This window comes from Juglans microcarpa x Juglans regia, chromosome 2D (assembly GCF_004785595.1).
Source record: "Juglans microcarpa x Juglans regia isolate MS1-56 chromosome 2D, Jm3101_v1.0, whole genome shotgun sequence".
In the NCBI taxonomy this organism is placed as follows: domain Eukaryota; kingdom Viridiplantae; phylum Streptophyta; class Magnoliopsida; order Fagales; family Juglandaceae; genus Juglans; species Juglans microcarpa x Juglans regia.
Genome location: NC_054596.1, coordinates 4,013,658 through 4,025,108, shown reverse-complemented (window position 1 = coordinate 4,025,108; position 11,451 = coordinate 4,013,658). Strand labels below are relative to the sequence as shown.

The 11,451-nt window shown below is 33.4% G+C and overlaps 1 protein-coding gene across 4 annotated transcripts; it reads left to right on the top strand.

The window, feature by feature from the left end:
• The first annotated feature begins 1,173 nt into the window (after positions 1 to 1,173).
• LOC121251159 (myb-related protein 315-like) lies at positions 1,174 to 3,807 on the top strand. 4 transcript variants are annotated; one of them, XM_041150506.1, is made up of 5 exons: positions 1,181 to 1,311; positions 1,439 to 1,641; positions 2,355 to 2,609; positions 2,700 to 2,829; positions 3,007 to 3,807. In XM_041150506.1, the coding sequence occupies exons 3-5, from the start codon at positions 2,477 to 2,479 to the stop codon at positions 3,542 to 3,544; spliced, it is 801 nt and encodes a 266-aa protein (XP_041006440.1). In that variant the 5' UTR covers positions 1,181 to 1,311; positions 1,439 to 1,641; positions 2,355 to 2,476; the 3' UTR covers positions 3,545 to 3,807. The 4 variants fall into 4 exon arrangements, with proteins under 4 accessions (XP_041006439.1, XP_041006438.1, XP_041006440.1 ...); XM_041150505.1 differs by having other exon boundaries at positions 1,174 to 1,641; positions 2,373 to 2,609; XM_041150504.1 differs by having other exon boundaries at positions 1,174 to 1,641.
• Positions 3,808 to 11,451: the final 7,644 nt, after the last annotated feature.

The window sequence follows — 11,451 nt, the reverse complement described above, 5'->3', positions numbered from 1 at the left end:
CGGTATTTCAAAAAGAAGAAAAACCTGATTAGATAAGAAAGTGAGTAATATAAGCAGTCGACGTCAAACTTTCATGATCTTCTCTGCCTCAAAAAAATTTTGTTTCATCCATTACACGCATTCAGGCATTGCAGATGATCCGTCGGCAACTTGGCAGCAGTAAAAGGTGAAACTAGTGGCCCAGAAAACAATTCTAGTCTGCTTTATTATATTCTAGTCAGTCAGTGTGTAGGCAGTGGTGCAGCCGGTCCGGTCAAATTTAATTTTGTATAAAATTTAAGATTGGATCAGTATGTATTGATTTTATATTTTTTAAAATCGATTATATATCGGTTATTCTTTTAAATTGGTACTTTCAGTTTTATCAATTTCGGTTCGATACAGTCCAGTTTTCCAGTTTTAATAGTATTAGTATTAGGGTATAAAATATAATTAATATATTAATATACTAATTAATTAAAGCAAAATGTAATTAAAATACTAATGTATATTAGTATTACTAATGTATTATGTATTTATCAAAAAAAATATGTTGAGAATTTATTAAACCATAAAATATTGTTAATATATATATTTTATGTTTAAAACATGTGATTAAATAAATTTTCATGTTTAGGAGTAAAATTTTATGTTATAAATTATAATAACATTATCTATCTATATATAATTATAATTTATATTATTATATATATAATATTTAAAAAATTAATTTAAAATATATAATATAATGAACCGGTTTGGTCTTAAAAAGCATAGAATAAGAATCGGACTGGTACCGGCCGGTTTTGGAACTAAGGGAACGGGTCCTGGACTATTCTTTCGATTTTCTGGTTAAGTTTTACACTTCTGATAATCACCACTTATCTTAAAAATTTAAACTAATAAAAAAATGTAAATTTTATTAATTGGATTGGCCCAACATGTAGAATATTTAATTAATTAGAATAGAGTGTAAAGTCAGGACTTGAATTCAGGACATATACTTTGATACTAATTTGTAATCATCATTTATTTCAAAAGTTAAAACTGATAAAAAGAAATAGATTTTATTATTTATTTTATATCTTAACGTTCATAACTTTTCCAAAAATATTTTTTTTTTCTTTTTCTTTTTCATTATTCTGCTTCGATTAGTGGTTTATGCTCTTTCTGATGCCTATTTCGATAGATCCAATATTATTGGTATTCAAGTGAATCTTTTTGTTTTTTGTATCTTTAGAAAGCGATGGAACCTCAAGGAATTCATTTTTTATAGCGAAAGTTAGTGATGACTATGAACTTCAAACTACTGTGAAACTTCTTCGCCCAATGGTTTTGTCAGCACCATGATTTCATGAGCATCTTTGCCTATTCACTAATAATTTCTTTATTGTCTTCTGGGTATTTGGTAGGCATCAACGACAACTTACGTGCACTCTTTTTTGTTATGGCTCTGCAGTTGCTATATGGGCATGATCATTCGGGCATTGGCAGAATACCAGATGCTCCGGCCTCCAACTCTAGCTTGCCTTCGTCAACATCTACTACTTATTTTTTGTACCAAGAAGATGTCATGGATAGAGATGGGTCTGATATTAATTTCCAATCGGGAAATTAATAGTTCTGTGACTGTGGGATTTGCATATTCCAACGAAAAGAAAGGTATTTATTTAACCTCCCAAAACAAGGGTCAGAAAGGAAATCAATTTCTGCAGAGAAGTCATGCGAGTGATTGAGTATTTGCTATGTCATTCATGTCATGCTTAATCATCTCAGTTTGTAAGTACTGACCCTACAGTCTCACAGGGAGGACATTGGTTCCTTGATACTTCTATTAATGAACCATGTCGTGTAGCCAATGTGCTTGGATTCATTGAGTTTCTCGCTTCCAAATGAATCCACGGTCCGAATTTTATGTTACTTACATGTTTGATGAAAGGTATCTAACTCTTTAAACTAAAAAATGGGAAGAGTTGCCTCCAAACGACAAAATTGGCCAGCCTTCAAACAAAAGAAGAGGAAAAACTGGCCAGCCTTTAGAGAATCAACGAATCTAATCAATTTTCTTGCTATTATTTATTATTTTGGCTCTGCATAGAACAAAACCAATGGGAGACTACTTTGGTAGCAAAAATATAGAAAAATAAAAAAAGAAGTTTGTCAACGAGGACGACCCACGTCTGGTTCTTCTTTTCTGTGGTGTCTCTCAAAACGTGACCTTTTCCATTGTCTCCATAAGAGTGCTGGCCAATATATAATCAAAACCTTCAATGCTTTATTGGAAATAAACTCAGAGTGGTTTTCCATTCAATCATTAATCTCCCTCCATGAACAACATCCTGCTCTTTTTTTTAAATGTCTGAATGACCTGGCAGCATCTTTGCTTGGACCAGAAGCTCCTTTATATAAGCAAGCCTTTGATTGCTGACCCGCAATAGGCTGGCTCGGGGGTTTCCTCACTTTTGCTTGGTAGGATCACAAGCTCCAGAGTTGTAAAATGGGAAGGCAACCTTGTTGTGATAAGATTGGATTGAAGAGAGGTCCATGGACAATTGAGGAAGATCACAAGCTCATGAACTTCATCCTCAACAATGGCATCCACTGCTGGAGAATGGTTCCTAAACTTGCAGGTATGTATGTTTTGATCGATATGACCCTGATCCCCTTCCCTCTCCTCTTGCTCTCAAACATTGGTTTAATTTGTGTACACCATCATGAAGGTTTGCTGAGATGTGGGAAAAGTTGCAGATTAAGATGGATAAATTATCTGAGGCCAGATCTTAAGAGAGGTTGTTTCACTGAAAATGAAGAGAATGAAATTATTCAACTTCATTCACGTCTGGGTAACAGGTATGAGTGCTTATATATAGCATGCCTTTTTTCCTCAGTACCTCGATTTCCTGCAAAAAATAAAATAAAATAAAAAATTGCCTGATATATAAGAGCATAGTATTTATAAGCAATGTCATAGGATACTGAGTGGCAAAGCTGGTTTTTTCTCCTAAAACGATTAAAAACTTTCTGCAGGTGGTCTAAGATTGCAGCACATTTTCCTGGCCGCACAGACAATGAAATCAAGAACCATTGGAATACACGAATCAAGAAGAGATTAAAGCTCCTTAGCTTAGACCCTGTGACTCACGAGCCCATTGAGCAAAAGGGAATAAGTAGTGATAAAAATGAGACAGCAGTAGAGTCACGTTCATCGAAAGGACAAGAGAAAAGCGAGGAATTTAAGTCCATGGATAGTCATGCCAAGAGAGATTCTCTAGGAACAGAGGAGAAAATGGATGAAGTGAAGCTAATCTTGGATGAAACAAACGATCTACTAAGCAGTTATGACATCAGGTGGGGAGGCTTGGATTTTGGATCATGGATGCATCAAGAAACCAACACTAAAAGTTATTATAGCTTGGAAAATTCTGTCAACCCTTCTATGGGTGAATCGTCCTCTATTCAAGAAGAGTCTCTACAACAATGGGTTGAAAGTGTGGATTCCGTACTCTCTTGGGATGGTTTCAATTATCTGGAACAGGAACTTTTCTTCTTGCAAAACAGCAAATGAACACACTCCCATCTGACCCCCCAAGTATCTATGGTTTCTTTTTGGATGAAAAGTGTCTTAATTAGTTTCTTGAACACCAGGCAAGAAAATTGTTGGAAGAAGTAGTTATTGTGAAGATGATTGTGAGTGACTTTCTATGAAGTAAGAAACTGCATGCCAGTCCTTCCATTTCTTCTAATGTTTGGTTCACGATATCGCATCTGATTCATATGGTGGATTAATGATCTCATGCAAAAAGTAAATGCTCAAAACACTTGGAGACACTTGAGTGCGTTCATTTTTTTCAACACTATGGTCTTCAATATTAAAACTTAAGTTGTGTGTGTATATGTATATGCATATATATATATATATTATAATATATATAATGTTAAATGTCTTAGATATACAAATCTAACTCAAGCCTTTTATAAAAAAGTCGACTCTACTAAAAAAGAAAATGTGGCTTTTTTATACTTTTTCATAGTGGAGTCTATTTTTTTTTTACAAAGGATGTGTGTGAAGATAGCATATTTCGTTTGGTTACGCAATTCAGATGAGATGAGATAAGATGAGTTGTTTTGTTGAAAGTTAAATAAAATATTATTATAATATTATTTTTATTTTAGAATTTAAAAAAGTTGAATTGTTTATTATATTTTATGTGAAAATTTAAAAAAATTATAATGATTATATGAGATGAGATAGTTTGATTTTGTGTAACCAAATCGGTCCTAATCTATATATATATATATATATATATAATACATATTATGACATGATCTATGGTATCATGTCTTTTCTTATAATTTGATCATTGGAATTCCTTTTTCTTTTTTATTTTTCTTTTCACTTTCACCTGGATAGAGCTCCGCTCGGTGGGGTTTAAAAGCTTCTCATGATCATCATCTGCTACCCTCATGATCTTAATTTATTTGCTGTTTAATTTTTGGGTATCCTTTGATGTAATCGTGAATTTCTTCCTACTGTCATACATCATAATAATGAAAGTGGTGTCCATGGGTTTATTAAACCCATGTTGTTCCTAATTTATGTATCTTTTTGTTTTTTTTTTTTTTTTTAATTTGACATCACAAGACGTACAGGACAGCAAAGAGAACAAAAAATGATCGCTAGACGGCCATGATGATTATCAGTCAGTCATGTCTACCGAGACTAAGCTTCTTTTAATCATTATAGGATTAATTAATATAATTGCTTTTTTCTGTGTTGGATCAGGATATATTTTGTAATATGCTATAGGAAACTGCTTTAACTTTTCGATAAAATTTTCTTTTAATTCGTTAATGGGACCAAGTAATTGGAGGGGTTAGGTCGTGCCAAGCACTGAAATTAATGAAATGGAACATATATATATATATATGTTTGGCTTTCTATTTTATTTATTTTAATTAATTATTGACGTGTATGCATCTGTAGCTAAATGTCTCTTTACTTGCATTACGGAATACGGAAGGCATTGGTCTCCCAAAGCCAAACATTGATACTAATTAAATAAATTGCTGTAATTGTATATTTGATTATTAGTCTTTTAATATATTAATAAATTTTTTTTCCCGGTGCCCTCGATTGAAAAGTCTTGAATCTATAAAAAGATTTCATAAAAATAAATTTAAAAATTTATATCACATTAAATTATATTACTTTATAAGTTTACGTTTATAAAATTTTTTATAGCTAAAATACTTTTTACTTTAATTTGGATGCAAATACCCTTTTCACAAGAAAAAGAAAAAGATTAGACGACTAAGAAGTAGTGTTAGAGGGCAAGGTACTTAAAACAAAATATCAACTTGGTGATTAGTGTCGTTTGTTTTTACAGATAAGATGAGATGATGAAAATTAAAAATTGAATAAAATATTGTTCGAATATATATTTTTTAATATTATTTTTATTTTAAAATTTAAAAAAATTAAATTATTTATTTTATTTTATATAAAAATTTAAAAACTTTATAATAATAAAATGAGATGAATTAAAAAGTTATGAGACTCAAGTTTTAACCCATTTAAGTTGGGCCCTGTTACCTTGGGCTTTGACTTTGAGGGTATGTTTTCTTCTAATGTTCAATCAATACTCAATAAGAATAATATATATATATATATATATATATATTTATATGTATAAGTATCAAATGTACTAATTTGTGTAGATTTTTTATAAAAAAATATATTTTATCATGAAAAAATGTGAAAAAATTCAATTTTTCTTAATCAGAAATTCTATTTGTAATTTTAAGTGAGGGACTGTATGTGCAGATCCATTGATGTATGGGGGCAAATGAAAAAAGAAAATTATTTTGATAAATATATTATTGTAATTTTAAAATTTTTTTAAAGATAACTGAATAGGCTTGCGTGAACAGTTTTCAAATGGGGTCCCGTACGTAGACTAACTTTTTCTTGATAAAGTCTATTTTTTTACAAAGTATTTATGCAAGGCTTGTTCATTTGAGACTAATCCCTCTTATTAATCTACCCAATAAAAATGCTTCCAACATGTAGATGGTTCCTTCAATATTTTGAGAGGAAAAATTATATTCTTAAGTTGTGTAGAGCATATTTAGTAAAGGGTTGTTACAGTCACCGATGATTCTTCACCGATTGGTAGGGGTGTAAAAATTAATCGGGAAATCGGACCAAACTGGCCCAAACTTGTGGAACCGGTCCAGTTCGGGACCATCCCTTAGTTCCAAAATCGGCTTGTACCGATCCGGTTCCAATTCTATGCTTTTTAAGACTGGAACAGACCGGACTGGTTCGTTATATTATATATTTTAAATTAATTTTTTTAATATTATATATAATAATATAAATTATAATTATATATATGTTATTATAATTTATAACATAAAATTTTAATTTTAAACATGAAAATTTATTTGATCATATATTTTGAACATAAAATGTAACACCCCGTATTTTAGTGTATTTTTACTGAACGAATTATTTTTATGTAATTAAAATAATTTGTCTTATTTTAAATTGGTTGGATTTTTAGTGAGTTTATTTCTATGATTTTTATTTGGTGAAAATATTTTTATATGCTTTCTTAATATTTATTTATTGTTATGCATTTAAATTGCTTTTAATATTTAAATTAATTACCGTGGGATTTAATTATTTCAATTTGACTTTACCATTACGTTTAAATTATTTTATTTAACTTGAGGTTTTGAAATCGTTTCCGTTGGATCATTTTTGTGACCCAAGTTATGAGGATTGGACCTCATTTCTTTTTCCCTCTTTTTTTTTTCCTCTCCTTTTCTTTTCCTCCCTTTTTTCTTTTCCTCCTTATTTTTTTCCTTCGGTTTTCTCCTCTCCCGCGCGATCTCTCTCTCTCCTCTCCTCCGCCCGTTTCCATCGTCCCCTCCCAGCGCCGCCGTCCGTCGGCGGTGGTCGACACCGCCCGGTCCTTTGCGTTCCCCAACCGCCGGCCGTCCTACCCCACCAATATCACCGCCGTTAGCCTCCACGAAACCCACGACGCCGCGGCACACTTTCCGCCATTGCGCCGCCGTCGCACCGCCATTGGCCACCATCTTCCTACCACTTCATCCCCGGCCTCTTGGCAACCCATTGGACCCAACCCCAGCTCCGATCCGTCACCGGTGAAGCCCCACCAAATCCATCTCCGATTTGCACATTTTTGGCCTAAAACCACCCCTTGCGCCGCCACCCACGGCAAACACCACCACCACTAGCTTCACCGACCTCCCTAGGCCCTACCCTATCAATCTTGGGTCTTCGTTTGTCCTCGTTGAAAAGTTGGTATTTGTGACCCACGGCCACAGTGTATTTTACACTGTGGTGTTGCTCAAACGTCGCCTTTTTCAACTTCGTGATCCTCGGAAAATTATTATATTGCACTGTAAGTATTTCTCCAAAGAACTTTCGTAATTTAAATGTATTTTTGCACTAACCCATTTCACTGTGTTTTTGGCATGCCGGACTGAGTCAGAGGAGTTCGGGGGTCGGATGGATTTGTGATTGGAGTTGTTTGGTTGATTTGGTTGAATTGGATATTTGTTGTTGATGGGTTGGTTGGATTTGTTGGTTTGGATATTGTGTTGGTACATGTGCATTTCATTATTTCATGCATGATCATGTTTGTAAAAGTAAACTGGGTTTTCGTGTATTGCATTCATGTTCATGTGATTTGAAAAGCTATGATTTTATGTGATGATATTTTTGGTGCGTGTGTATCACGACCCCAAGCCGAGATGGGGTATTAACTCGGTGGAGCTCCTCTGGTTACTCGGGAGCGGAATATACTGAGTAACGTCCCCTGGATTGTCGCCGGGCGACAATGGGATCGGACGAGATGGTCTCGTGCCGACTCCGTGGTCCTTCTGCTGGCGGGGACTAGAGGATGTCTGGCCACGTACGCGCTGGGCGCGGAACTGGGCATCGCTCATTGCGTAGTGTGAGTGCTTGGCCATGTACGCGCTGGGCGCGGAACTGAGCACCGCTGCGAAGCCAGGACGTGCGGATGGTCCATAGGGGAGACCATGGTGCATATGGAAATAATGCATGGTGCATTTGGGATTAATGCACTATTTTCCGGGAAAATAGTGCGAGTTGATTTTTGGGTAAATCATTTTCTGGGAAAATGTTTTACGGATAATTTAGACCAAAAATGAGATTTTGGTGTGTGTTGGAAATTTATCATTTTCGGGAAAAATGATGTTTTGTGGAAAAATGCATGTTTTCATGTGCATGCATGTTAGTTGCATTTAATGCATTTTATATTACGTTGTTGTTTGGGTTATACTTACCTGCGAGACCATTTTGTGGTATCGCAGATTTTGATGCTGATGAGGAGGAGGAGGGCGAGCCTGAGGAGACGGCTCCGCCTGAGGAGTGATCTGGGATCACTCGTTTGTACATTTAAAACTATTGTAAATTATTTTATGGATGACTGTATAACTGCTATTTAAATCTTTACTGATGTTTGATTGTAATTAAATTCTGGTACTTAGTTGACTATCCGCTGCGTTATTTTATTTGAACACTGTTGCATGTACACACACTGGCACTTCGTTGGGATGTGTGACCGTGTTGTCACAATCCTGGCGTCTCGATCCCTGTGTATTTTTATAGGGGGGATTGGGGGCGCCACATAAAATATATGTATTAATAATATTTTATGGCCTAATAAATTCTCAATATATTATTTTCGATTAGTACATTAGTAAGTTAGTAATAGTATACTAATGTATATTAATTATAATTTACATTTTATGGCCCAATATGAATAGTCTAATACTATTTTTTTTTTTTAAAAAGAAGAGAACGATACCCCAATTTTATTGATAACCCTTACTTATGGTAGAGGAAAACCGTAGTTACAGCCAGATGCATGGGAGTTACAGATTTTTAACAAAAACCAAAACCCAAGCATCAAAAAAATTAAACAACCTAACCACAATACAAAACAATCAATAATGTTCATAAAAAATAAAAAATAAAAAATTACAGGACCAAGATAAAGTAAAAAAGGTGAAACAAAAGGCACCTGTAAAAAGAAAACACCAACAAATAATATCAACTCAAATAAAATAAATAGAACTTACTGGTAGAAATTTACTTGAACTGTATATAGGAAAGACCAATTTTATCCATACGAAAAAGACTTTGGAGGTGATTAGGGTTTAAATATGGTTCACTTCCCTACTTGGCTAAAAAATCAGCCACGACATTACCCTCATGAAAAATATGGGTCAAACGATACTCCACGCAGCTCAAGAGACTCTGCAACTCTTCCTATAAATCCTCTAAGTATAAAATATTATAAGCTCCTTTTGTAATCCGGTTAACAAGTAATTGAGAGTTTATCTCAATCTCAACCCTGCTAAAACCTAACTGACAACACCTTCGAACCCTTTTCAATAAGCTTCTTAATTCAGCAAAATTATTAGACCTCTCATCCAAGAATAATAGTCTAATACTATATTACTATTAGTAATATACTTTAAATCTATATATAAATTACTATAGAAATCACTATACTAAATAATTATATATGAAATAATGATATAGTAATACTAATTATATTAATACTATCACTATCAATGATATAGTTATAATAAATTAAAATCACTATGACAAATGCTAATATATAGTTATTCTAATCACTATAACTAATACTAATATATATATTAATATTATTAAAACCGGAAAACCGGATCGAAGCTAGTAAAATCGGAAGTACCGATTTATGAGGGTAATCGGTGCGTAATCGGTTTTCGAAAATACAAAATTAGTACATATCGATTCGATCTCAAATTTTGACTAAAATCAGACTGATTACATCCCTACCGAGTCGGTAAATTTTTTTTTCAAACATTGTTTTGAATCCCTTAAACATTTTTTTTGAAAAAATAAACATTGCAAACTCATTAATCACATAAAAAAGAAAATTTGACAGTCGGTGAGAATTGTCCATAGCCACTCTCACCACTCTTGGTGATAATAGCATTTTTTATTTAGTAAAATATTTACATGATATAATTTAATATGAAAAGAAAATTTTAAAATTTAAATTTTACAAATTAAGTGTTATTATTTAAATAAAATAAATAATATGCTCTATACACCGAGAATAAAATAACTCTTTTAAAAAATTACCCAATCAACAAGATTTATCCTTTAGAGTGCGTTTGGATATTGAAGTGAGTTGAATTGAGTTAATAAAATATTATTAGAATATTATTTATTATTATTATTATTATTTTAAGATTTGAAAAAATTAAATTATTTATTATATTTTATATTAAAATTTAAAAAAATTATAATAATAAATTGAGATGAATTATATTTCCAAACGAAACCTCCTAGAAAAGCTCAACGTCGGTCGGATGAGGTTATTATCTTTACACCCATCAATAAAAGTTGGCCACGTAGAAGATACACGAACTAAACATCTACACCTGTAAACAGAATTCCTCTTCCCCTCCCTCTCTCCCACGCATTCCTCTTCTTCCCCCTCCCTTCGGAGAAAAACGATTAGAGCAATTCCCTTCCCCCTCCCTCGCCCACATATCACCAAAATTCTATATTGAAATTGATGACCATTTGCTGTACCGAGCATAAGCAAAAATAAAATTTCACCTCCAATCAAGATCCAAATATTATATTTGCCATGAAATGAAATATGAAGTCTAATGGTTGCAGAAGTTCGAGAAATGAGAGTTGGAGACCAAAAAAGCAAGTTAATTGACATGATTGTACTCAAAATAGAAATCCCTCTCACATTTTCTCAGTAGCCAAACAAATTTCTCCCACATTTTCACAGTAGCCAAACAGATTCTCTCCCACATTTTCGCAGCATCATACACGTACAACAAATGGATGAAGAAGAAAGAAAAACAGTACCTCGGCGACGGCAACAAATCTCTCGGAAACCTTATTGAGAGCGTATTTGATAGCACAATATGAGAGAGAGAGAGTATTCTAGAGAGAGAGAGAGATGGGGGATAGACGGAGGGAGCAGGACGTGGGTGGGGGGGAGGGAGAGGGACAGAGAGAGAGATCATCTGCATGAGTGTGCAAAATGCATTTTGCTGAGACGTCTATGTGGCAGCTCCTGATTGGCGGGTGTGAAAAAAAACTACACACCCGACTCGCAGGAAGCTTCACCCTTGCAATTCATGAGAAGTTTTGAGGACAGTGATCACGTATTTTACTCTGGCAGCAATTCTCCCAGCACAATGCCGTTTGCTTCTTACAAAATTGAAAATTTGAGTAATATTAAATTGAGAGTGTTACTCCATAATTATTTAAAAAAAATAAAATTTATTACTAAAAAATTAATTTTTTATCATATAAATTTTATATATATATTTTTTTTTAAGAAATTACATAACCGTAAACTGTTAATATTATTTCTCATTCAAATAACGGTG

Bases quoted from the DNA above. Each gene is read 5' to 3' on its own strand.
- LOC121251159 (XM_041150505.1), top strand. From the start codon at position 2,477: ATGGGAAGGCAACCTTGTTGTGATAAGATTGGATTGAAGAGAGGTCCA. The intron at 2,610-2,699 runs GTATGTATGTTT...ACCATCATGAAG, and splicing joins AATGGTTCCTAAACTTGCAG to GTTTGCTGAGATGTGGGAAA. The intron at 2,830-3,006 runs GTATGAGTGCTT...AACTTTCTGCAG, and splicing joins CATTCACGTCTGGGTAACAG to GTGGTCTAAGATTGCAGCAC.